This window comes from Phascolarctos cinereus, unplaced genomic scaffold (genome assembly GCF_003287225.1).
Source record: "Phascolarctos cinereus isolate Bilbo 61053 unplaced genomic scaffold, phaCin_HiC Scaffold_2;HRSCAF=192, whole genome shotgun sequence".
NCBI lineage: Eukaryota > Metazoa > Chordata > Mammalia > Diprotodontia > Phascolarctidae > Phascolarctos > Phascolarctos cinereus.
In genome coordinates this window covers 58,032,809-58,060,494 of record NW_027555625.1, presented here as the reverse complement: position 1 = coordinate 58,060,494, position 27,686 = coordinate 58,032,809, and the positions used below count along the sequence as shown (strand labels likewise).

Here is a 27,686-nt window from a genome sequence, read left to right as displayed (position 1 = left end):
CCACATGGCAGGCCCTCAAATCAAGTCAAGTCAATAAGCATTTTTTAAGTTTTATTAAGCACTTGAGGTGTGCCAGGACTGTGCATCTGGGAACACAAAGAAAGGCAAAAACATGGTATCTGCCCTCTAGGAGCTTCCATTCTAATGGAGGAGACTATGTGGAAACCATTATGTGCATACAAGATTTACAGGATAAATGGGAGTTAAATTCTTGAAGACAACTCTCAAATCTTCACCTGACTCCACCCCAAAGTCTATTATTCTCCAGGTTAAGCATTCTTAGTTTATTCAAATGACCCTCAGGTAGAAGGATCCCAAGGCCTTTTCCTACCAGGATTACCCTCCTCTGGACACTCTCCAGTTGATCAACTTTGTTCAATACAGTTTTCTGGAACTAAAGAGTTAACACATTGGAACCAACTAGAGCTGGAAAGGCAGATTTAGAGGCAACTTAGTCCAACTTCTTTATTTTTCAGATTAGGAAACTGAGGCCCCAGAGGTTAATTGTTCCAGGTTGTACAAGTAATAAGTGGCAAGGATTGCATTTAAAATTTGGCTAGGACTTGAACCAGGGTTCTTTGAATCTAACTCCATTGTATTTGCCATGAACTACAGTCTCCTCGCACCTATTTCTCTTTCATTTCATAAGAAAACAATCACACTACCTCAGAGATGAACAGCATCCCTTCAGTCGGAGTGTTGTCAACAATCACAGTGTCAGAGAATTGGCACTGGAAGGGACGTTAGAGGCCACCATTTTATAGACAAAGCAACTGACTAGGGCTGACCGTATTACTTCCTGACTCCTCTTTCTTCTATTAAATACAAACTCCTCTGGCACGGGAAGCTCTTCACAGTCTGGCTCTGACCGTAACTTAACTTTTGGAATTAATTTTACATCATTCCCTATTTTCTTCCAACCAAACTAGTCTTCTTGTTTCCCTAATAAGACACTGCCATCTCCCACCTCTAGACTTTGTACAAGAGGTTGTTGGGAATGCTATCCCTCCTTACCTCTAACTCCTGGATTCCCTAGTTCCCTTCTAGCCTCAATTCTGGTACCACAACCTATAAGAGGCCTTTCCTAATCCTCCTCAGTTTATATAGTATTCTCCTGGATAATGCTTGGCAAACACTTTGTGTTTCTTGAACGAGCCAATGTAGGGGAAAGAGAGCTAAGAACACCTGGGTCCAGGCTTGTCTCCCACGTATATTTGCAGTGTGGTCCTGGTCAAATAATTTAACCTCTCAGTGCTCTAGGGAACTCTCTAGAATGCAAAGTTGCAGAAATAGGGCCAAGCTACATTGATGGAGGAAATTCCTCACTGGGGGCTGCCAATATGAATGAAATAATAGAGCCAGCCTCAGTGCCTTATCTGTGTACATACTGTTTCCTGCAGTAGAATATACACTCCTTGAGGGCAGGCACTGGGTTTTGTTTTTGTAACCTAGCACAGTGCCTGGTACACAGTAGGTGCTTAATAAATGCTTGTTAAATTGAATTGACAACACTAAACAAAAACATTCTGGAAATGACCACCCTAAGACATATTAACAAGGGCTATCACCATTGTCCTCGTCGCTGTCATCATCATCATCATCATGGCTAGCATTTATAATGACATTTTAAAGTTTGCAGAGCACCTTACAAATATTACCTCGTTTGATCCTCACAATAACCCTGGTAGGTGCTATTGTTATCCCCTTTCATTCATCGCTTATCTTTTTATTTATTATATTATTAATTATATATTATTGTTCTATGTAATAATATTAAGCCATTATATTATTTTATGTCTTTATTTATTATCCCCCATTTACAAGTGAGGAAACTGAGACCAAGAGAGACTAAGTGATTTGCCCAGGGTAACACAGCTTCTTTCAAAACTCAGAGTGTCTGGAGAGAGCCACATTTCCATCACCAGAGAAGCCAGATGCAGAGATTAAAAAAAAAACAAACAAGCAACCATTAAAAAACACAAAACAAAACAAATGAAAAAGCACAGAATTTGCTTTCCAAAGATGCAGCTGGAAAATCCATACAATTCCAGGGGAGCTAAGAAAACAGTCCTATTGATGTACCATAGGAAATAATCACTCTAGATTACCACCAAGGGAACCCAATCTATCCATTCAATTTTTTCATGAGTCAGCTTTTCTCCAAGTTCAGCATCGCACGATGGGAGGGATTCTTAGTACCCAGGTTACTTTTATGGATTAGCTTTGCCACTCTGGTCTCTGCATTTAAACAGCTTAGATAAGTGGGGTCAGATTCAGATAGAAATAAGGGATCACTAAAATGTACCTAAAATGTAAGGCACCCTGCAGGCTACATTTTGATTTATAAAACCACATATTAACAACATCTTTGTTCTATTGTATTTGTTAAATATTTCCCAATTATGTTTTGATCTGGTTTAGGGCTCCCTCGGGAATGCTGCCAGCTGCCTGGGGCCCCATGTTAGACACTTCTGGCTTAAAGCATGTCAAAGGGTTCTATGGATGAAGAATAAACTTAACACCGTGTTAGGAAAGATACAGAATGCTCGTTCAAACTTCAGTGTTGGTGACTGCCAAGGGATGGTTATCTTCTCATCCGAGAAGTCCTTGTTTCCCTGAGATCCTCTATTTCATCCTCTTCCACAGAGGCCTCACCACTTAGTGTCTCTTCCTCTAGTTTCTGGTTCTGCATGGTGCTCTGGGCACTCTAAAAAGAAGAGAAACATCGTCATCTATTAGCCAACGCTGCAGATTACTGCAATGCGTCGCTGATCTCACTTAGATGGCAGCCATCAGATTTGAAGCAGGAAGAGTCTTTGGAGGCCATCAGAATCTTGTAGCATAATCAGAACTTTAATCTGGGTCTCGTGACTCTGAATCCAATAGTGTCCAAAAATGCCAAGAGGCTGGGGTGGAAATGGGAGAAGAAAGGGGAGAAAGAGGAGAGAGAGAGAAAGAGAGTGCCCAAGAGCCAGGCAATACTGGAATTACGGTTAATGCGACTGTAAAGCTCAGGGGCAAAACTCGCCTTGGATTTAGTGACTTTTAGAAGATTAGCAAGAATTTCTTCTAAGCCCCAGCTGCCCATTTTCAGGGAGCTCAGTAATATGTCACTGCTACAGGACAGGTTATGTGGTACCATAGATTCAAGAAATCTGGGTTCAAGTCCTATCTGTGCCGACTGTTTGATATCACTTCCCCTCTCTTGGACTCAGTATAGTCATCTGGAAAATGGAAGGGGTTAGACTAGACAGTCTCCTCCACACCTAATATTCTGTGGCTTGAGAATGTGTAGACATAGCTTTGGAAGGAATGGGCATATTTATTCAGCTTCATAGCAAAGTTCTAAAGAGACACATACTTTAAAAAGAAAACAACAAATGTTAAAAATTGTTTTTACATGTAATTGTAGGAAAAATAAAATATTATTAAAAAAGAGAAAGACAAGTGAAATTGCTGTTCCATCCTCAAAACACTTTTTCCTTCCTCACAACTCTTAGGACTTTGCCTTAAAAGGACTTGATGCTCATTTATTCTCATTTTACAGGTAGGGAAACTGAGTCCCCGGGAAGGGAAGTGACTTACCTAAGTCACCCAGCTAGTGAGTAGAAAAGTCAGGAACTGAACCCAGGTCTTCCAATTCCTAGTGTAGTGTTCTTTCCACTAGACTAGGCATGCAAAACCTTCGGCAGGAAGGTAGAGGAAAACAAATGCACACACTAGACCATGTGGCTTTTCCTAAATGCTTGTTTTAAAAGCAACTATTTGTTCCCCAAAATGGTACCATGGAAAGACCATTGCTTCTAGACCAGAGGACCTGGGTTCAAATCCCACCTCCAGTGCTATTTGTGATGCTGGGCAAATCACTGAACCTTGTTAAAGTCTCCTCAGTTTCCTCATCTGTAAAGTGAGGGCATTGGATAAAATGGTGTCCGAGACACATTCTAGCTCCACATCCAAGATCCTGAGTTCCAGACATTTGAAAAGATGTAACCACTTGTGGGGCCATTGGTAGGTCACTTCATCTTTTTAGATTCTGGGTTTTTTTCCCTGTAAATTTAGGGGATTAGATATATGACATCCAAGGACATGAAACTAACATCTCTCTGGAACTTAATTTGAGCTAAGAACTGTAGGTATAATTTTTGCTGCCAATGGCTTTAAGTTAATTCAGAATAATTTACCAGTTCTCACCTTGGGCCTGTTTGCTCTGTTCACCATAGCTAAACATTTCCCAACACTTACCGGACTAGCAAAAGACCATGGTACAGATGAAGAGGGGTTGGTAGCATTGATGGGTCTTGCATCAAGATTCCCACTAACACCATGTATCTTGGCTCTAAAATCCTATAGAAGTAAAAACATTCTTGGTTGGATTTTAGTATCAAAGGACAACATAACAGGAAATAAGAAAGGGAGGGATAGCAAAAGAAGCTAATTGTAGGATTTGTTTTAGCAATAAAGAAGAAGTTCCATGGTGTTGTAGAGGTGAATAGAAGACCTCGGTTTGAGTGATGCTTCTGATACACGCTGGCTGTATGACCCAGAACAAGTCAGATGCTTATTAGATGTGTTACCCTAAGCAAGTCACTTAACCCTATTTGCTTCAGTTTTCTCATCTGTCAAATGAGCTGGAGAATGGGGTCAACGAAGATTTAGACATAATCCATGGGGCATCTAGGTGGCACAGTAGTTAGTGGTCAGGGACTAAAGTCAGGAAGACCTGAATTCAAATTTGACCTCAGACACTTACTAGCTGTGTGACTCTGTGCAAGTCACTTAATCCTGTTTGCCTCAGTTTCCTCACCTGGAAAATGAGCTGGAGAAGGAAATGGCCAACAACTCTAGTATCTTTGCCAAGAAAACTTAAGATGGGGTCACCAAGAATCAGACATGACTGAAACAAGTGAACTGCAAGCCTTTCAATGTTTTAGGCAACTGTCGATAGTTGCAGAAAAACTTTGCACTGGTAGAGGAAGTTATCTTACTAACCTGGAATTACTTACTGCTTGGAACAGGAGTTCCCTATTCCAGTGAAATCAAAGGTCCTATCTATTATTGTTGGTATCATCATCATCATCATCATCAAATCCCAAATGCAGCTCCTTTCTTTTGCCATGATTCAAGGAAAGGGTGAAAATTGTGAAACTTATCACTGCAGACTTTAAAAATCTAGTCCCTACCAAATGCCTAGCAAGACACAAGTTCATAGCTGGAATTATAACTGAGAAGCTCACTGCGCTACTTGGACTGACAGATGACAAGTTCTGGAACTACAAATGCAGTACTCAAGCAGTAAGCTCTACTAGCACTAAAGCCTTATCACAGACCAAGCTGTTGCCCCAAGTCAAACCCGATACAATGTTATCTCTAAAAACTTCAAAAATTTTAATCTTATTTTTAAGGTCTGACATAAATAAAATTTTCTCTCTTTATCAAATACTCAACTTCCAGGCTATGTGGAATTAAAGCTTTCAAAATATAAAGATGAGGCATAGTGCCTAGCACATAGTAAGAACTTCATAAATGTCGATTGATTGATTGATGTAGCAGAAGAGTCAAAATCAGCTGGAAACAGGAGGAGCTCATTCTTATTGTCCCTTCTGCTGCTTGAGAATGCTTTCAGGGAGTCTGCAGAGGATAAGTTTGCATCTTAATATTTTTATTCAACTTCAAAAAGCAGTTATTTTACTCACCTGTACAATTGTCTGTAGAATACTAAATGTAAAGGAATAATAGCAAGAAATTGACACGTCCTAAAGCCATTTCTATCTGAACCCCATCAAACAATATGAGAAAGAATGAATGAAGACTTTATTAAGTGCTTACTTTGTATATGGGGCAGCTGGGTGGCACAGTGGGTACCAGGGCAACCCCCACTCTCACTACACCATCCTTCTCTGATCATGTTTTCCCTTGATGATCAAATAAATAGCCATTGATGGCAAAACAAACCCATTGAAAATTGTATAGTACTTGTGTCAAGAGGAAATTTCCATCCATGAAATTTGACATCAGTGTCTCAAGTTCCTTAGAACAGGTTTTAGAATGAATAATATAGTTTATTTTAAAATTAACAAAAGTTATTCTTGGGAAAAAGATATGAAGGAACTAGATTCAGTAATATCAGACCTCAAACCATATTATAAGGTGAGAGCAGTGTTGAAATGTAAAATGGATAATTGTAATTATTTTAAATTAAAATTTTCCTGTATAAATAAAACCTATGTAGCCAAGAATAGAAGGAATGCAGAAAAATTGAGGGGGAAAAGTCTCATAGACAGTCTACCAGATAGAATGTGATTGGGTTAGAATATTGTTGTAGAGCAGTAAGTGATGAGCTGGTGGATTTAAATTTATAGAGAAAGATGCTATCCACCTTCAGAGAAACAGATAACAAGCGGAAATAGGCATAGTTCAGTTTTATGTATATGCATTTGAGTGTGTACGTGCATATATATACGTATATGTGTGTATGTATGTACACATATATGTACATATATATAGATATATAGATGTGTGTGTGTGTGTGTGTGTGTGTGTGTGTGTGTGTGTGTACATGTATAGCCACACTTAATTTTAGCCTTTTTTTGGAGGGGGATCAGGGAGGAAGGGGAAAAATAAAATAAAAAGTACACAAAAAGAGAACAAAAGAAAACATACAAGGAAGCAAAGCTTTGAAAATAATGTGTAGTATTCATTTATACAGGTTTTCTTGAAATGGAAATTTATTCTCTCATGTTCTTGCTATGTAGACTGGCAATTTTTTTCTTTTCTTATTTTGTATTTAAATTTAAAATACGCTTAAAAATTATTTTTAAAAAAGTTTTTAAAAGTTATTCTTCTGTGTAGTTGGGGTGGGGGAAATATAGGAGGAAAAGTGATTTTTTACTCACCTCTAGATCTCTTTCCAAGTCATAGTTTTCCAGTATCTGGAAGGCCTTGGAATATACCTCCACAGCCTTGGCATGAAAAACCATCTCAATGGTTACAAAGTCGGAGAAAATTTTCTGGGTGGGGGGAAAAAGCCTCAAAATATCACCATATCAATAACCTGTATTTCTATAGAGCTTTCCATTTTATAAATCCTCTTCTTCACAACAACATGGTGCCTGGCATGATGGCTTACACCTGTAATCCCTACATCTGAGGATTTCTCTCTAAAAGCTTTGTAAGGGCCTGTGAGCATTTCCGTCTTCAAAATCACATTGTTGACCCATGTTGAGTCCTCCAAAATCTCTAGATCTTTTTCAGGACTGCTTTGAGCCATGCTCTGCCTCCCATACCCTTACCCGCAAATGTGTTTTAGGTGTTTACACCTTCCTGAAATGCCCTCCTTTTTTGTCATGAAGATGTTTACCTCTGGGTAATCCTCCCCAGCAGTAGGAGATTGAGTTTAGTTGTGAAAAAATCAGATGCATAGCTCTGAGGCCTAATCTGAAGGACATGAAAATCTCCAACCAGATCCTCTCTGTGATATAATGTGTCCTGGCTCCCAAGCCACGCCAGGTCTGACTGTGGGTTACGTGAGACCCTAGGATAAAATAGATGAGAGCTCCTGATGGACTGTCCCTCCCAGAGGTATGGTAGCAAGGGCCAACACCAGAGAAGATGGCAAGGAAAAACCCTATGTGGCCACAGATGAGCCACTGTAAACTTAGAGCCTTAGTGGCTACCTTCTTCCTCACCCTCTTATACATGGCACTGAGACTCTCCCAATATTTGGGCCAGTCTGACCAAAGTGCAGCAGCCTTGGCTGGATTATGGGCTTACTGGATCTCAGTGGAGACTCCGAGGTGTATCTCTGGTGTACAACCTCAGCTGAGTTTCTCTACCACCCCCATTTTTATTACTAACACCCTCTTTTTGGGGCCCTCTAAATCCTACCATCCTTCAAGGCCCAACTTCTGCAAAACTCTTTCCTATTCACTATTGCCCATCAGAATCTCTTGGCCCTCTCATTGGGTATCTTCTCTTATCTCATTGGGTATCATGTTTGGCATCTAATGGAAAGCAGACAATCCCTATCTACTCCAGGCTAGTTATACCCCACTATTGTCAGAAGTAGGAATACCAGAAGACGGTGCTTCTGAAATCTCTTTGTTGGCCAATCAGATGCATTCTTTAATGCACTGCTTCCAAGGCTGTGAGAGCTAAGTGATTCCATGGCTGAATAATGAATGTCTTATATACCTGGATGTCTTTCAGTTTCTGCTTCTGAAATATATCAATGGTCTCTTCAAGTTGGTGGGTGGTACGGCTCGCATCCACAGAAGCTTTCTGCACATTTGTCTCAGCCTGAGGAATAGGAATGACAGGTTAGCCTTCAGCACAATTCCATAGTTACCCCAATCCAGGATCGCTTCCTGCCAAGACAAAAGTAAAGAGAATTGACTTAAAAAATTGATTCAGGGATGGTTCTACGCATAGGGCAAGTAGGTGGCCACACACATGGTATAATTTCTTAGACACCGAAAGTCTTCTCTCACTAAAAATCTCTCTTTCACTGGCCTGAGATTTGCACTATTGTAGATACCCTATCTATAATGGAGAGATGTACACATAGAATCTCAGAGTTAAAAGGGGTCTAAGGGAATATCTTTTTTTTTAACAGATGAGAAAACTGAGGTCCAGAGAAGAAAATTAACTTGCCCAAGGTCACACAAATAGGAAACAGAAGAGGCAGGATTCAAACCCAGGACCTCTGATTCCAAATCCAGCATTCTTATTACTATACCATAATTCATTACGCTACCTGGATAAAAAAATAAGACATCCACCAGCTAGAATTCGTTAGCAGGAATTATTAGGTTGGCTCATTATTTATCATCTATTTTTGCAGCCTGCTTTAGTGGAGAGAGAACTGCCTTCAAGGCCAGAAAATCCTGGGTTCAAGTCCTTCCCCTGACATGTGCTGGCCATGTGACTCTGGGCAACTCCCAACCTCTCAGAGCTCTAGGCAACTCTAAGCCTGTAAGGTACCAAGAAGGTGCCAATCTGCCATATATATATACTACCAAAATCATAAGTCTGGTCCTTCTCCCTTTGGTCTATTGACACATAGCCAGAGCAGGATCTAGATAGAAAAGAATTGAAATCCCCATTGGCATGGGCTGCCCCGTCTAAGCCTGGATTGTAATCCCTCTTCATCTCCATCTCATAGAATCACTCTCTTCAAGGACCACTTACTACCTGAAGCATTTACCAATTTCCCTCAGCTCCCAATGCCCTCTATCCCTAACAACTTCTTAAAAATTTTGTACTCACTCTATGTATATTTATTATGTATGTACTTATATAGTTACATGTTTTCTCCCCCAGTAGAATCCCTCAAGGGCAGGGATTGTTTCTTCTTTTTTTTTTTTGACTTTGTATCCCTAGCACCTAGCCCAGCCTAGTATACAATAGGTGCTTAACAAATGCTTGTTTATTGACTGATCTGTAGAATAAAGGGCTTGAACACATATTCAAGTTATGATATTCCCAGCATTTAGCACAGTTCCTGACATTCCATAAGTGCTTAATAAATGCTTATTTACTTGACATGGTTTAAATGTTCTCTAAGGTCTCAGCCTACCAACCAAAATGATCAATCCCAGATGAAGGGTGTCCTTTGAGGTCAGCAACTGAGTGTTTGTCTCACAGAATCTCAGAATTGGTAGGGCCCCTAGAGAGCTGCTAGTCCAGCCCCTTCATAATGGTACAAATGGGGAAACTGAGGCTGAGAGATGAAATGATGTACCCAATATCATGGGACCAAACCAGGGCTAGACTAAATCTCCTAGGACTATGCTCTTTCCATGACACCTTTGTGCTCAATAAACCTTTCTTGTTTCCTCTTGAGTTCTGTCCAGGCCTCATTATCTAATATTATGCTCACCTGTGGTTTGGCAGGGGGATTTATTACTGTTTCATAACAGCAGTGTCTCTACAGGTGCTACACCTACCTGGGACTGGGGGAAAAACCAGTTATTAAGGAAACTAAATTATAGGAGCAATCACAGAAGCTTTTAATGAGCCGGTATAAAGCAATACGAGGAAATTATTACAGCTATCCCTCATACAATGAAAAAAGTACACTCCTAAAACCAAAATGGAAATAGCACAGGATCATAGGTTTATTCAGTCGATCAGTCAATAAACATTTATTATATATTTATTCTGTGCCAAGAGCTGTGCTAAGCCCTATGGATACAGAATAACAGAAGAGAACATAAAAGGCAAAAACAGTCCTCGCTTTCAAAGAGCATCTGTTCTCACAGGGACAGGGGGAAGATATGTTGAAAAATGAAGCAATACAAGAAAGAGATAGAGTGGATGGAATGTGATCTGAGAGACATGGGCCACCTTTGGGCTGGAAGGGTGGCTAAGAAAGACCTCCCAGAGAAGGTAGGTTTCCAGATGAATCTTGGAGGAAGCCAGGGAAGTGAAGAGGTAGCAGTGAGGAGAGAGAACATTGCATGGGAGGAGGACAGTGCAAAGATATGGACCAGGAGATGGGAGTGTCGTGTAAAAGGAACAATAAGACCAGAGTGGCTGAAACATTGAGTACCTGGAAGGACATAAAGTGTAGGGAGACTGGAAAGGTAGGGAAGGACCAGGTTGGGAGGTATTTAAACGCCAAAAAAGAAAACTTTGTATTTTATTCTGGAGGTAATGGGAAGCCACTGGGACCTCACTGAACAAGGGGAGAGACATAGATAAAGAATCGTGGTAGCCGGGTGGAAGATGGATTAGAGGAACTTCAAAGACCATCATATCCAATCTCTTCATTTTCCTGATAAGGAACCCAAAGCCAAGAACAGAGAAGTGATGTATGCCCAAGATAACACCAGTAACTGGGTTCACATCTAGGTCCTTTGATTTCATATCAGGGGTATAGTGAACAGAACTTGGGGCTTGGAGACAGAAAGTCCTGAGTTCAAATCCTCCCTCTGACAGTTACTAGCTGTGGGACTCCATGCCAGTCATTTAATTTCAGTTACAGTTTCCTCATCTGTGAAATCAGGACAATAATAGCACCTACTTCATAGGGTCATTGAGTGAATGAGAGAATACAGCTTAGAACTGCCCTAAGATTTTTGAGACACTCTCTAAAGTGCTTTATAGACTTTAAAGAGCTATCTGAATGCTAGCTGTTATTGTTTTTGATATTATTATCACAATTACTCTTCTTTCTCCTCACTAACTTGAAGCTCCTATGGTTCTATATGGAAGGATACAATTGTGTGTCGGTCAGAAGGTGACTTCTGCCTCAGTCTTTCCAGTTTTTCTAGTTGTTTGATTTCGTTATTTCGGACCTTGTTGAATTTCTTGATCTCGGCCTAAATGAAACAGATTAGTAGTGCTTAGGATCCAGCATCACTGAACGCAGGAGAAAAGCATGAGACAAGGATAGGCGACCATCCATGGTGTCAGAAGTGTCCTCTCATACATACACGGGTTTGCTTTATCTGGATCCCATAGAGTCTCAGTGGATGGATGACCTTCATTTCAAATCTTTCCACCTAAAGAAGAAGGGAAAGTAAACATATGATTCACATGGAATTAGTGTAAAAAGTGATTAAAGGAAGGAAGGAAAGAAGGAAATAAATCTTTATTAAGTGTCTACTATGTGCTGGGTACTTATTTTAGCCTTAAATAAGCCTGGGTAGCTAATTTGCACAGTGGATAGAGTGCCAGATGGAATTATCTTCCTGAGTTCAAATTCAACTTCAGACACTTACTAGCTGTGTGACCCTGGGCAAGTCACTTCACCCTGTTTGCCTCAGTTTCCTCATTTGTAAAATGAGCTGGAAAAGAAAATGGCAAACCACTCCAGTATCTTTGCCAAGAAAACTCCAAATGGGGTCATGAAGAGTCAGACATGACTAAAAACAACTGAACAACCCTGGAAGGGAGGTGCTATTATTTTCTCCATTTTACAGTTGAGGAAACTGAGTCAGATAGAAGTTAAATGACTTGCCCAGTATCACACAGCTAGAAAGTGTCTAAAGCAACATTTGAACTCAGATCTCCCTGACTCCAGGCCCCGTGCTCTGTCTTCTGCACCACAGCGCCAATCCAGTCTATTATTGTAATATAGATAAGGCACAGAAAGAACTATAAGCTTGAGCTTTATTACAGTGTGATGGTATTTTATAAACTGTTTTCTTATCAGATAAGGGTTGATTTTTCTAGTGACAGACAGGAAACAATCTGAACAGAAGAGAATTACACACATAAAGGATTCAGAACTGAAAAGTATTTTTAACAGTTATATTCCAACCACCTCATTTTTACAGATGAAGAAACTGAGGACTGGAGAGATTAAATGATTTGACCAGAGTCACACGATTAATAAGTAACAGAGTTGAGATCGGAGCTATCATACTTGATCCAATATTCTTTCCACTATCTCATACTGACTGAACCAACCTATGCTCTGAGGATATAAAGCTCTTTCCTTAGGGCCATGTCATCTTTAAAGAATGTCTCCTTTTAGGCTCAAACTCAGATCCTCTGACTCTTAAGCCCATTGGAGAATGAGCATGGATGGCTAGAAAATGAATTATAATGAAGTAAACATCATAAAATTATGGAGTTGGGGGGAGGGGCAGGGGTAGAAGTCATGTGGTCCTCCCACCCATCAAAAGAATCTCTTCTGCAAAAACCTGACAGGCGATGTGTTTGAATACCTCCAGTGGCAGGCTGATCACCATCTCATAGTTCAGCCTGTTGCATTGTCCAACAGCTTAATTAATAAGTCATTCTTCATTTTACATTGATTCACAATCTATTTTCCTTCTGATTTCCACTCATTGTTCCTTGTTCTGCCTTCCTGGAGACTAGTGGAACACGTGCAATTACAGCTCTTCAGATGTTCCAAGGCAGTACCCTTGTCTCACACAGGTCTCTTTTCCAGGCTTGTTCAATCATTTCAGTCATGTGCTACTCTTTGTGACCCCATTTGGGGTTTTCTTGGCAAAGATACTGGAGGGGTTTGTCATTTCCTTCTCCTGGTCATTTGACAGATGAGGGAACTGAGGCAAACAGGGTGAAGTGACTTGACCAAGGTCACATAGCTAGTAAGTGTCTGAGGCCACATTCGAATTCAGGTCTTCCTGACTCCTGGCCCGGCGCTCTAGCCACTAGGGCACCACCTAGTGGCCCATCCTTTCCAGACCCAAAATTCCCAATTCCTTCAATTGGTTCTTTGCTTATTCCTCTCTAGTGCTTTAAATAAATCTATTTTATATTCAAGTTATTTGTGAACAAGTCCCACTTCCTTTGCCATAGAGCAGACTTGGAGACAGGAATTGGGGTTTAATTTTCTTTATATCGCTTCCCATACTTAGAGTTAGAAGGAACCTTATCCCTCACCTAATCCAACCCCTTCAGTTGGCAGATGAGGAAAGAAAGGTTAAGTGACCTGCCCAAAATCAAATAAGTAGCAAATGGAAGAGATGGAATTCAAATCCAGGTCCCAGGCATTTAGTAAGTACTCATTGAATATTCTAGACCCTTTGACAAATACCCATAAAATATTTATTGAGCATGTATTGAATACTTTCATTAATGAAGGTATATATTTTGGAGGAGACCTTAGGCAACTCATTTCTTCCTTTGTGCCTCCGTTTCCTCATCTGTAAAGTGAGGGAGCTGATCCATGAGGTTCCTTTTAGTGCTAACATTTTCAGGCTTTATGGCAAAGCTCTTTTGAAGCTATCAACTCTGATATGATATTTAAAAAAACCTTTTGAAATTGATCTACTTTCACAATAACATCTCATCTCTATAACCTGACATTTAAAGCCCCCCACACTCCAGTTCCCACTTATCTTTCCAGTCTTGTTTAATGTTATCATTCCCCTTCATAGATTCTCCATTTCAGCCAAATTGACCTATTAGCTGCTCTCAGTGTACGACATCCCATCTCCTGTGCTTTGGCCCAAGTAGCCTGGGGCATCCCTCTCCCTTCACCTCCATTGCATCAAATCACTGGCTTCCTTTGAAGTACCCCTCCGTCAGAGGCTTCTCTGGCTCATCCCCCGTTATTAGTATTTCCTCCCTCTTGCAATTACTTTGCATTTACTTCCCCCACCTGCACCCCCAAAAAGAGTGAAAGTTTTTTTGAAGCCTTTTATTTCTGTATATATATCTAGCAGCCAGCCCAGTGCCTTGCGCACAGTTGACACTTAATAAATGCTTTCTGAATAGAATTGTATTGAATCTTCATTGTGTTCCGGGTAGGCAGCTCATTAAATCTGGCATCTGGGGCAGGGACATAGGACTCACCTCGGCCTGCCGGTAATCCTGTACCTTGGCCAACTCCTCCACGAAGTTCTTCAGGGTGGTGCGCATTTCAGGATTCTCGGTATTGGCAAAATCCAAGAGTTGCTTGACGAGCAGGTCTGCTTTGTCTCGAAGTCCGGCTGTCTTCCGGGTGTAGGCAGCCAAGAGTACGCAGAACTGGCCAAAGTACTTCTCAGCATTGTTCACTGTGTTCTCCATCACCCGGACTTGGCCATCTCTGAAAAGACCAGCAGAGAGAGTTGACTTGGCATAGACAGCAATTGCAGAAATAGAACTAGAGTCTGAGTGACTTGGGTTCTGCCTGGTCCAATGCTCTTTCCATGATATCACAGTCTCTCTTAGAGGAACAATGATCCACCCTTACAGTAACATCAGATCCTGAAGGTGACTCCCCACTCCCTCCCCATCAGAACTTATGTATAAAATCTTTGCTGTTATTATACATTAGTCTCACAAAGATTTAAACTCATCTTTCCTTTAGTTACATTTAGAGAAAAAATCACAAAGTAGGTGAGGTTGGTCTTTGAACACCCTCCCACCTTCCTTTCTGTACCATCTTCTGAGCCACTTCTGCCATCTTGCAGATTGCCAGGCTCCCCTTTGCTGTTCTCTAGCAGCACTAAACTCCTTTTAAAATACCCCACCTCCACCTCTCCTTCATTTACTCTCAGTGCTCTGCATTACCTCTTCCTCTTGAATCTTCTCACCAAAACTGCTATTTCCTCAGCAAGTCTAATATCTACTAGCTGTTAGTGTGAACATTTAATCTGAGTACTTTCCTAACCCTCTCAAGGATATTGTATTTTATAATAACAGTAATCCTAAATCCAAAGTTTCATTCAAGGAATGGAGGTGATCCTAGGGTCTCAAAGCTATGTCATTGTCATATCAGCTCTAGTGGGATCTACCAAGCCAGAATGATATCAATATAATAATACAATAAATGCTTGCTTCGTTCTTTATTGAACAGGCATTTTTTCTGCCTACTATGTGTGCTAAGTGTTTTACAATTATGATCTCATTTGATTCTTATGACAACCTTATTCCCATTTTAAAACTGAAAAAACTGAGTTAGAGGTTATGTGACTTAACCAGGGTCACACATCTAGTAAGTATCTGAGGCCACATCTGAATTCAGGTCTTCTTGACTACAGAGTCAGCATTCTATCTACCACACTGCTTAGCCTCTAAGCATGGTCCTGGCAAGAGATTGTGTCTACTTTCCAAGTACTAACCCAGATAAGTATGGAGAGGCTCACCACCAGGAGGTTAATCACCAGGGGATATCTTCTTTGGCCATGGAAATCCATGAAACAAACGAGAGAAAAAAAATACACGATTGATGTTAGCCCTGCATGGTCTCCTTCAACTTCTGTAGTGATAGGAGTAGAGAAGAAGGAAAGGGAGCAGAGAAGGCAAATAACTATATAGTTTTTAAACTAATTCTAAAGATTATATCTAACAACCAGCAACCAAGATCATACCAGCAGCTGCTGGTACTCTAAATGTGAGATCCTTGTCTAATTGATTAACAAATTTTCATTCTACCGGAGGAATGGAGTCATGTCAATATTGAAACCACAAGTTATGAGGAAGGGGCTGATAAACAGAAGGATAACTCAGGGATTCTTGGAGAGGCAAATATAGGAGTTGGCCAAAATGCTTTTATCGCACATCCAAAGGCAGAGTTATTTTACAGGATGCCTGTTCGTCTGATGGTGTGGTGTTCACAGAGATGAAGATGATTGCAGTTAATATGCAGCTAATCTGTTGTGCGAGATGAAAAGAAAAATTCCATGAGAGACTTCATAAGACCCTCCAAACTAAGGCGACACATGCTTTAATACTTGGGGACTTAAATGCAAGAATAGGTACAGGGGAAATGGTGAAAAATATAATGGAAAAACCAAGTTTGTAAACTATAAAGTAGCCTTATGCCTATGTACCAGCAACATATTTTTTTCCCCAAGAACAGAGTTGAGAGGCACTGGTTTCAAATCCTGCCTCAGATACTTTATTAGTTATGTTACTCTGAGGGCAGGCAGGTGGCTTGGTAGAAAGAGTGGCAGGACTGGATTCAGAAGACCTGAGTTCAAATCGAATATCTGACACTTACTAGCTGTATGACCCCAGGCAAGTCACTTAACCCTGTCTGCCTCAGTTTCCTGCGCTGTAAAATGAACCGGAAAAGGAAATGGCAAACCACTCTAGTGTTTTTGCCAAGAAAACCCCAAATGGGATCAAGTCAGATAAGACTGAAAATGGCTGAATGACCACTGATTAGTTGATAATACTCACTTCCCAGATCAATTAAGATCATGTATCTAACATGCATTGTAAACCTGGAGAAATACAATGAAATCTGGGAAGACATGTGTGAACTGATGCCTAGTGAAGTGAGCAGAAGCAGAACAATTTATAGGATGACAGCAATATTATAAAGACAAACAGCTTTGAAAGATGTCAGCATACTAATCAACACAATGACCAAACAGCTGCAGAGGACCCATGATGAAACATGCTGCCCGTCTCCTGATAGAAAAGGATGGATTCAGTATGTGCATGCATGCATGTACCATGCATGTACGTGCACACACACATGTATATGTGTTGGCGCACAATACATTTCTACACATGCACACACGTGTGTGCATACATGTATATAACATACTCGTGTATGTACACACATAAACATACATACACATATGGGTATGCATGTATATAATCTATGTATGTGTATATGAGAGTGTGTGTGTGTGTGTGTGTGTATGTGTGTGTATGCAAAATTTTTTGGACATGGCCAATGAAGAAATTTTTTTTCTGCTTGAGTATCCATGTTTGTCACCAGTTTTATTTTTCTTGCATTCTTAATGGGAGAGAGAGGAAGAAAGAGAATATGGAGCTGAAAATAAATTTAATTAAAAAAAAGATATACTATGCCAATGTGAGTTACTGCGATAAGGCCATTCCTGGATACAACTACTCATCTCCCTTTCCTTTTTTCCCTCACTCTATTCTTTCCTCCTTTCCTTTCTTTTTCTTTAAATTCCACCTTGGACCTACTCACCTTTGTCTGGCAGGAGCCACCAATTTAGAAACATAGAATGTTCCAACCTTGAGAGGACCGTAGAGCGTAGACCTATGGGGGCAGGGTGCTAGGTACACAGTAGAAAGGACACTAGATTGTGGGTCAGAGGACACTATTTCCTACCTGTGTGACCTTGGGCAAATCACTTAATCTCTTGACTTCAGTTTCCTCTTCTATGAGTGAAGGGGTTGGGTTGCATGACCTCTAAAGTCCCTTGTAGCTCTAAATATAAGACTTTAGGGATCCAGTCCACCCCCCTCACTGGGAAGCTGAGCCCCAGAGAGGGGAATTAATTTGTCCAAGGTCCCAGAGCAAATGAATGTCAAAGCTGGGACTTGACGTCATACCTCCTGACTCCCAGTCCAATGTGTTTTCAATACTCCACGCCACATTTCATTCAGTAACAATGCTGAAAAGAGGCAATGGTCACAAGTAGGTGGAAATGATGGTCTTTCCAGAGCCTCAGCCCATCCCGTAATTTGACCTGATGTTTCTATTTGGGAAAAGAAAATGCCAGGAAAGCTAAAGTGTCTCGCTTCCAAGTCTCATAAGTTAACTAGGCCAAGAAGACGGCATGTGATCAAGGTCTATGTTAACATAATTCACCAGCTCTTATTTCCTGTTGTTATGTCTGCAGCCTTGTAAGACGCCTCTAAAACCAAAACACTGTCTTATTCCAAGGTTGGTAGTAAGCTGGTGCTTTGAATCAGCCTTAGATAAAGTGCTCGCTCTCTCTCTCTCTCTCTCTCTCTCTCTCTCTCTCTCTCTCTCTCTCTCTTTCTCTCTCTCACTCTCTCTGTCTTTTCTTCTCTTCCTTCCTCCCTCCTTTCCTCTTTCTTTCTCTCTCCCTCCCTTTCTCTTATCTCTCTCTCCCACTTTCTCCCTGTCTCTTTCTTACACGGAGTGGGGGGAAAGGGAAGAACTTGGGGCAGCATTTCCATTCCTCTTCTTTCATTCTTTGATGCAGCCAAACTGGCCTTCCGTCTATTCTTTCCAAATAATACTCCATTTCCCTTCACTCTACCTTTGCATTGACCATCCCTCATGCCCGGAATGCTCTCCTTCCTTACCTCTGCCTCAGAGATTACCCCCTTCTTTTGAGATACAGCTCAGGCACCATCTTCTGCAGGAATACTTTGCTGATCCCAATAGCTGATCCCTTTCCTCCCCAACTACCTTGTGTCTAATGACTGTATGTAATTGTGTTTATCCACTTCATATTTATTCAAGATACGTAGAAAACAGACACAAGGAAAAATAGATACAAGAGGGGAAGGCCTCTATACTCCTCACTTCCTGAAACTCTTGCCTGCCTTTTCCTACACTGCCTGAGATTCCACCAGGGAGGGTAATTTGGCCTAATAGTCTTCCTCTTATAAAGTGGTGGAGTGAAAAGAAAGGAGGAGATCTGGGTTTGGGTATTTTTATTATACATTTGCTGTGTCTCCCATTAGAATGCATCCTCTGTCCTCGCATCCTCAGAGCCCAGCACAGCGTCTGGCACACGTGCTGCTGTTATTACTGTTGTTCAGTCATTTCCCGCCATGTCTGACTCTTCCTGGGGGTTTCTTGGTAAAGATACTGGAGCGGTTTGCCACTTCTTCCTCCAGTTCATTTTACAGATGAGGAAACTGAGGCAAACAGGGTTAAGTGATTTGTCCTGGGTCACACAGCCAGCAAGAGCCCAAGGCCAGAGTACACAGTCAGTGCTTAATCAATACTTGTTGGTTTATTGATAGTGTAGCTTCATTATTTTCTTCTAAATGTTCCCAGTTCCTAGGCCATAATAAAACAGAATAGACCAGAATAGATCCAGAGAGAAGACACGTGATGTAATAGGATGCTCCTCGGACCTAGAAGGTCTAGGTTTTGAATCTTGGCTCTATTAATATGACATCTACTATGTGACCTTGGGCAAGTCACCTTCCCATCTCTTCCTCTTCTGGGCAATGAGGGGGTTGGAATTCGAGTCAATCAACAGTGTTTACAGCTGCCTCATCTGTGGCAGGTACTACGCTAGTGCTGAGGATGCAAGTACAAAGAATGAAATAATGAACTCTAAGGCCCTCTCCAGCTTTAAATCCCGTGACACTTCCGGTTGACACTCAGTACAAAAGATTTGGGGGCCATCTACCCGCAATGACATGGAATAAGGCAGTTGCTGCGTTGCTCAGGCCAACCGTCTGAGGCGTCTGAGGAGGCTGCTTTGGGATGTAGTTGCCATGGAATCTGGCCGACGGGCCTCACGGTCGTCTTATCAGGGAGTGATTACAGGCAGGCAGACGTGTGATTACAGTGTGGGCAGAAAACACCGGCTCACGCTACTCACATGCCCAGATTCACATATGTGTAGCTGGAAGGGGCGCCCACCTCTGTGGCATACCCAAATTTTCAGCTGCCCACTGGTGCTGCTTATCTGGGGAGCATCATAGAATCAATACATCTAAAGCAGAAGTGATCGTATTTTCTCCCCAAACATTCTGTCTTTTGACTCCCCTATTTGTCAATGGCACCCCCTCATCGGTTTTTTCCTCAATCCAGTCATGGCTATCTTCTTGCCATGACACCTGTTCTCCAGCGATTATCCTCCCCTCACTCCCAACAGAGCCTTGGACTCCATTTCCAAGTCCACCAGCTCTGACCGGCGAGCTTTTGTCTTGTTCTTGCCAGGACCCGGGCCTCTGTGCCACTTCCTGGCTGTCTCCTCATCATGGCCTTTCAGACATCTTGAACTGGATATCCAGTAGACATCTTAAATTCCACATGCCCGAAGCAGAGCTCATTATCTTTCCCTCTCAACCTTCCTCCCCTCTTACCTCCCCTGTTCCTGTGCAGGGCAATACCATCTTCCCACCCCCTTGGGCTCACAACTAGGTGTCACCCCCTACTCTTCACTGTCCCTCAGCTCCCATACCCAAGCTGTTGCTAGGGTCTGTTGATTTCTCCTCTTCAGTATCTCTCAGATACTCCCCTTTCTCTCCTCTGACACTGTCACCGATCTAATCCTGGCCCTTGTTACCTCACACCTGGATTATGGTAAAAGCTGCTGGTGGGTCTGCCTGCCTCATATCTCTCCCCACTCCAGTCCATCCTGTAATCAGCCCCTAAAGTGACTTTGTTAAAGTGCAGCTCTGACCATGTCTTCCCCCTACTCAATAAACCCCAGTGGCTCACTATTGCCTCCAGGATGAAATACAAAATCCTTTGGCATTCAAAGCCCTTTATAACCTAGCCTCTCCTACCTTTCCAGTCCTCTTACAGCTTACTCCCCAACATGTCCTCTTTGATCCAGTGACCAGACTCCTGGCTGTTCCATTAACAAGCTCTCCATCTCTTGGCTCTGAGCATTTTCTCTGTCTCCCATGCTTGGAATGCTCCCCGTCCCCTTCTCTATGTACCAGCTTCCTTTAAGTCCCAACTAAAATTCCACCTTCTACAGGAAGCCTTTCCCAAGCCCTCTTAATGCCTTCCCTCTCTTAATTTCCCATTGATCCTGTTTGTACCTATCTGTTTGCTTGTTATCTCCCCTCCAGACTGTGAGCTCTTTGAGGGCAGGGACTGCCTTTTGCCTCTTTTTATATTCCAGCACTTAGCACAATGCCTGGCACATAGTAGGTGCTTAAGCACCTATAAATAAATATTTATTGACCAACTAGTTTCATAAAATCTCAAGCCCCACCCCTTTCTCCCTGACTTCTGCCCCCCCCAACGGAATATAAACTTCTTGAGGGCATGGTAGGGACAGTTTCACTTGTATTATATCCCCAGCCCTCAGCACAATGCCTGACACATAGTAAAACCTTAATAAGTGCTCTATCTTTCTAACATACCCTTGCAATAAGCAAAAGTATTGTTGTTGACTCAGTCTCTGACATCTCTCTCATATCCATTCCTTCTTCTCTCCTCCACTGTCCCCAGAATAGTCAACATAGACCTGTGCACTTGCCATTTCCTTTTCCAGCTCATTTTACAGATAGGGAAACCGAGGCAAAAGAGATAAGTGATTTGCCCAGAGTCACACAGCTAATAAGTGTCTGAGGAGTCCCCCTGACTCCAGGCCCAGCACTCTACCTGCCACCTAGCTGCCCCCAAATAGCTAGTATTTACATAACACTTTAAGGACTGTGAAATACTTTCCTGCCTGCCAGGTTATTTTAATAACCTCCTCCTAGGTCTTCTTTCCTCTACACTTTCCCGTCCTCCAGTCCATGCTTGACCGTGCAGCTAATGATCTACACGCTCAAAGATCCATCTCTCCTTTGCTCAAAGCTTTTTGCTGGATTCTTATTACCTTCCAAATAAAATCCAGATTCCTTCCTTAGCCCGGCACTCAAGGCTTGCTAAGATGTCATGCCGCCTTGCTTTTCTATCCCTATCTCATACTACTCCTCTGCCTCCTTGAAAAAAACACACAAGCTTCTTGAGGGCAGGGACTTCAGGACAGGGACTGTCTTCTTTATATCCCTGCTGCCTAGCACAGCGGTTGGCACTTGGAGGGCATGAATACACGCTTGTTGACTTGACCAAGGTCACATGGTAAGTAAGCATCAGAGTCAGGATTAAAATTGTGGTTCTCTCATTCCAGATTCAGCTCTGAATCAGAGCCATAAGGAATCTTAAAGACCAACTGGGCCTACCCCGTTGAAGTAGAGATAAATAAACTGAGGCTCAGAGAGGGAAATGACTTACCTAAGGTCACACAGAGAGAAAGTGGCTAAATCTGGACTAGATTCGGGTCAGATTTCTCTTTACTGCATCCTTTGCATACTCGAGAGCTGCTTATGTGCATTCTGCCTGTGGTCCAGGGGGCCGCTTTCCTCAAGAGTAAGAGCTGGCTTCCACTGCACCTCGCAGTAAAATGCCGTTTTTTCACTTTTTGGAAAATGAAATGTGTAATTCTGAATAGTAATAGTGCCCCCTGCTGAGTCTTCCATCTCCCCATCTTTTTTCTATGGCATGAAGCAGCTTTGGAGAAGGAAAGTTATTTGCATTCATCATTTAAAATGCTCAATCCTACCGTAGGCTTGCTTTGAATAATCATCAGGGACAATATGTGACCTTAGTCCCCAACGTGTCCTCTTTGATCCAGTGACTGGCTTCCCGGCTGTTCCACGACCATATCTACAATATGTGACAATTTTGTGCTTCTGTCAAAGCTGCAGAAAACAATGCATTCTATGGTTTGGAGTTAAAAGAGCTGGGGCTGAAGTCCAACAGTGTTACAGCCGGAAGGGACCTTACAGGTCATTCAGTCTACTGCCCCTTACATTTTAGGAAACTGAGGCATAGGAAGACATGCTCACAGAACTAATTAATAACCTGGGTCTCCTGAATGCCAATCCATTTAATATAGTCACCCTAGAAAGGGCTTCCTCAAGTGGCCAGTATTCGGAAGAGCCCTGATTCTGCTTCTTCCTGGCTGAGTGACCTTCACCTCACCTGCAAAATGGGGACAATAGTTCCTGCCCTACTTATCTTACCAGGGTTGCCATGCGGGTCAGATGTAAAATATTTCATAAGCAGAAAGCTACATGCAAATGTAACATGTTGTTGTTAATGTTGGGACTAATAACGATGCAGTTCAAATAATTACATGAAGAGTCCATAGTTCCACTTACACCTGCCCTGCTAAGGGTTGTGAAGCCCTTCTTGCGGCACCAAGACCCTGCCATGAATTTATGTTTGTAGGTGGTGCCATGGGTGAAATGGTGCATTTGGCATCAGGAAGAACTGAGTGTGAATCCTGCTTCAGACCCTAACTAGCTGTGTGACCCTGGGCAAGTCACTTAACATGCCTCGGTTTCTTATCTATAAAATGAGGAGAATAACAGTATTCACCTCATAGGGTTGTTGTGAGGATCAAATCAAATAAGACAAAAAGGAAAGTATTTCACAGTCCTTAAAGTGTTATGTAAATACTAGCTATTTGGAGGCAGCTAGGTGGCAGTTAGAGTGCTGGGCCTGGAGTGAGGAGGACCCCTCAGACACATACTGGCTGTGTGACTCTGGGCAAGTCGCTTAACTCTTTTGCCTCAGTTTCCTCATCTGTCAAATGAGCTGGAAAAGGAAATGGCACACCACTGGCAAACCAACTGGGAAATCTCTGCCAAGAAAACCCCAAATGGTGTCACAAAGGGTTGGACATGACTGAAACAACTCCACAACAATGACATTTTCATAGTTTATAGCCAAGTTAAAGGGTGGTCACTTACTTGGCGGTCATTCCATGCTCCTGACTGAGCATCATCCCCTAGTTTTCTATGCAGTGGTTTTTAGGGGACTTCCAAGGCCTTCACTGAGACTAAACAGGTTGGAGCAGAAAGATAATTTAATCCAGCCCTTGTACCGAGGGGCAAACCAAGGCCCAGAAGGTCACAGGGCTACTCAGTAACAGAGTGGGGGCCAATCTCCTGATTCTGGGCCTCTTCCCACCATACCGTTCTGCGGCTTCCCTGATTCGTTAACTCGACAAATGTTTCTTAAGCACTTACCGTGAGCGCTGTACTGGGTGCTGGGGGTTGGGGTGTTGATACACAGTTTTACAAAAAACTCCGGGTTTGCTCTCATGGAGTTTATAGTCTAAGAAGTACAATACACAACAATAATGATGGTGCAGTACATGACAAATGCGTTAAAAGTGCAAAATGAAATTTGCTGTGAGTCTGAAGGGAGGCGGATACTGTTACTGACCTTCCCTGTGGGACCCCACAACTGATAAACATTTATCAATCACTTCCCCCCATTAGCACTGGAAGGAACCTAATGCTTCATTTATTGTACCCCTTACAGATCCTCTTACAGATCATCGGATTGTAGCTAGAGCTGAAAGGGACTTCGTGGGTCATTCGGTCCAACGCTCCCATTGCATAGATCAGAAAGGCCCAAAGTAGGGAATGGCAGAGCTGGGCCCCAAACCCAGATCCCCTGCCCTCCAGTCCAAGCTGGACTGGCAAGACAAAGCCACCGAGAGACAAGGTGTGGCACGAGGCAGCTTGGATTAAGTGACAAATGAGTGTTGGAGACAACAGCATAAGGGTACCGGGGATCACTGAATTGAAGCCATCAGAGAAGGCTTTGAGGAAGAGGTGGGACTTGGATTGGACTCTGAGGAGAAAATCGGATTGGGATGAGGGATGAGAAGTAGGTTGGTGGGAGCCCAAGGATGCACACAATGCGTTTAGAAGAGAGTGAGGAAGATACTTGTGGGTGGAATGAATGTCTGCATAGGGAAATAGTGGGAGGTTAAGGTTAGAATCACAGGTAAAAGTCAGATTGTGGGGAGAGGAGAGGGATCATGGTATTCCTTAAGGCACAGAATTATAAAAACCTTATTTTAAAACTAAGAAGAACTTTATTGATCCTCTAATTAAAAAATTTTAGAGATCACCTGATTTTTTTTTTTTAGGCAATTGGGGTTAAGTGACTTGCCCAGCCTCACACAGCTAGGAAGTGTCAAGTGTTTGGTCTGAGGTCGGATTTGAACTCAGGCCCTCCTGACTTCAGGGCCAGCGCTCTATCCACTGCGCCACCTAGCTGCCCCCCCCAGAGATCACTTAATTAAAAAAAAAATTTTGAAGATCATCTAATTTAACTTATTCACTTTATAGATAGGGGAACAAGTCTAGAGTGGACTTTGCCTCTTACTGTCCACATGACCTTGGAAAAGCCACGTCATTTCTCTGTGCCTGAGTTTCCTCATCTGTAAAATAAGCAGATTGGATTAGCTTGGTGGTTCTCAAAGTGTGATCTGCAGTCCCCAAAGTCCTATCACGGGATCTAAGAAGTCAAAATTATTTTCTTAATAATACTTAGCCATTTTAATTTCTAATGTAGTAAATATTGAGAGCCATAACCCAGGTAAGTTAATGCTCTGTGGGATTCCTCAATGATTTTTAAGACTTGGAAAAGGGTCCTGAGACCAAAAAGTTTGAGAACTGCTGGATTTTATGATGTCTAAGATTCCTTCTAGCTATATCTTATTGATCTGACGAGTGCAAACACATTAATTCTAAAATCTGGCCGAGTCTCCTTTGGGGCAAACATAATAAACATTCATATTTATCTTGCATTTTAATGTTCCCAAAATGCTTTCCACATGATAATCCTGTAAGACAAGCAGTGTCAGGCAGGGATTATGATCCCTATTTTACAGATATGGAAACTGAGGCTCAGATTATGCAACTGGTCCAGGGGTCATTGAGGCAGAAACCCAGACATTAACCATCCCTTTGTTTTCCGCCTTTTCCCCTTTTGCATGGGAAAATCGCAGGGATGGGGAAATCCAGAATGTCAGAGACGATGGCTGGGCCCAAAGAAGAGCCTGCGGTTGTGGTGAAACCACTCACCTGGACAGGACAATGTTCATTGCGACTGGAGGAAGCCAGATCTGCTTCAGAAGCAAGAATGGGGACTTGGTTTGAAATAAACAACAATGAATCCTCCGGGCAGGGTGGAAAGGCAGACGGATGAGGTGCAGCTGTTGTCACCTGGCTCAGGTGAAGCTGGAGGCCGTTGCTGGGGCGATGCTCCCAACAGCACAGAGCCTGGGGAGGAGTCTGGCAGGTTGCCCCAGTAACGGCGCACTGGAGGCCAGCCCTGCCGGGCCCTAATCCAGCCAGCCTCCCAGGTCACGCCTCCTGACTTCTCTCCCAGAGGATCAAAGTGTCCTTTAACCCAACCAGCCTCCTCCCCCCCCCAAAAAAAAAACCCAAAACAAAACCAATTAAGCCTTTACAGACTTAGATTCTTACAGAACTGGGGGGAGGCTGCAAGGGGGAAGGAGCAGAGGCAAGTGGAGGGGTGGATGATACTTCCCTAGGGGGAGATTTCTAAGAGACAGAAAGGGACAGTGGGGGCATCTCAATTAGTGACCATATCCACTTGTTCTCAGACCCTGGTATTCAGGGTGCTAGCTAACCTAGGTACAAAGGTGTTGCTGATGACATTTGCCTTTTTTAAAGTCTTATCGCAAGCAGTGGATGGAGCACTTGACCTGGAGTCAGGAAGACTTGAGCTCAGATCTGAACTCTTGACTCTTACTAGCTGAGCAACCCTGGGTAAGTCTCACCTGTAAAATAAGCATAATAATAGTACTTAGCTCCCAGGGTTGTTGTGAGGATCTAAGGAGATAATATTTGTTAAGTGCTTTGCAAACCTTAAAGTGATATGTAAATGCTAGCTGTGACCGATGGTTAGCTGGGTGGCATAATGGATAGAGACCCTGGTCTGGAGTCAGAAAGGCTCATCAAATTTAGCCTCTGACACTTACTAGCTGTGTGACCCTGGGCGAGTCACTTGATTTCTGTCTGCCTCAGTTTCCTTGTATGTAAAATGAAGATCATTATTTCCACCTACTTCCCAGGGGGTGTCGAGGGAATCAAATGAGATAGTTTTCCTAAAGCACGTTGTAAACCTCATGGTGCTCTATCATCGCTAGCTATTATTATGCCTTGCCATTTCTAAAGCTAAATCGAGGCTCTTGACTCCTAAAACTCAGTCTCCTTCCTACTCCCTCCAACATCATTGAGAGTTGTGTTGTAGCTGTTCAGATGTGCCTGACTCTTCGTGACACCATTTGGGGTTTTCTTGGCAAAGATACCGCAGTGGTTTGCCAGCTCATTTTACACATGGGGAAACTGAGGCAAACAGGGTGAAGTGACTTGGCTAGGGTCACACAGCTAGTCAATGTCTCAGGCTGGATTTGAATTCAGGTCCTCCTGACTCCAGGCCTGGTGCTCTATCCACTGCATCACCTAGGAGAATTGTAGGGGTTTTTTAAAAAAAATTTTTTAGGCGATTGGGGTTAAGTGACCTGCCCAGGGTCACACAGCTAGTAAGTGACAAATGTTTGGCCTGAGGCTGGATTTGAACTCAGGTCCTCCTGACTTCAGGACCAGTGCTCTATCCACTGAGCCACCTAGCTACCCTGAGAATTGTAGTTTTTAATAAAGGAGCTCTAGCCACACTGGGTTTCTGGTCTGCTTTCTCCATGACATTCCATCTCCCACCTCCCTTCCTTTGCATAGGCTGTCCGGTGTGCCTGCCATGCTCACCCTCCTCACTTCTGTGTCTTGGAAGCTTCAAAGCTCAATTCAAGTGCAACCTCCTTTAAGAGGATTTCTCGATTCGTTCTCTTGTTAACCACCCTCCTCCCCCATCACAACTTATTTATTTTACATACACATTCTATATTCCATGAAGCAGCCGATGAAGAATTGCCCTGAAAGTCAGGACCACCTGGGTTCCAGTCATCCCTCTGGCCCTGTGACCCTGGCAACGATATTAACCGCTCAGTACCCAGAGC

At 42.6% G+C, this 27,686-nt stretch overlaps 1 protein-coding gene across 1 annotated transcript; it reads right to left on the bottom strand.

Annotated features, from left to right (window-relative positions):
- Window positions 1–1,101: 1,101 nt before the first annotated feature.
- Window positions 1,102–25,894, bottom strand: CIBAR2 (CBY1 interacting BAR domain containing 2). The gene is made up of 9 exons (XM_020989236.2): window positions 25,729–25,894; window positions 14,278–14,512; window positions 11,439–11,507; window positions 11,223–11,324; window positions 9,948–9,953; window positions 8,194–8,298; window positions 6,897–7,010; window positions 4,246–4,347; window positions 1,102–2,707 (listed from the first exon to the last, which is right to left on the bottom strand). Exons 1-9 carry the CDS (start codon window positions 25,746–25,748, stop codon window positions 2,585–2,587), a joined length of 876 nt encoding a protein of 291 aa, XP_020844895.1. The 5' UTR covers window positions 25,749–25,894; the 3' UTR covers window positions 1,102–2,584.
- Window positions 25,895–27,686: the final 1,792 nt, after the last annotated feature.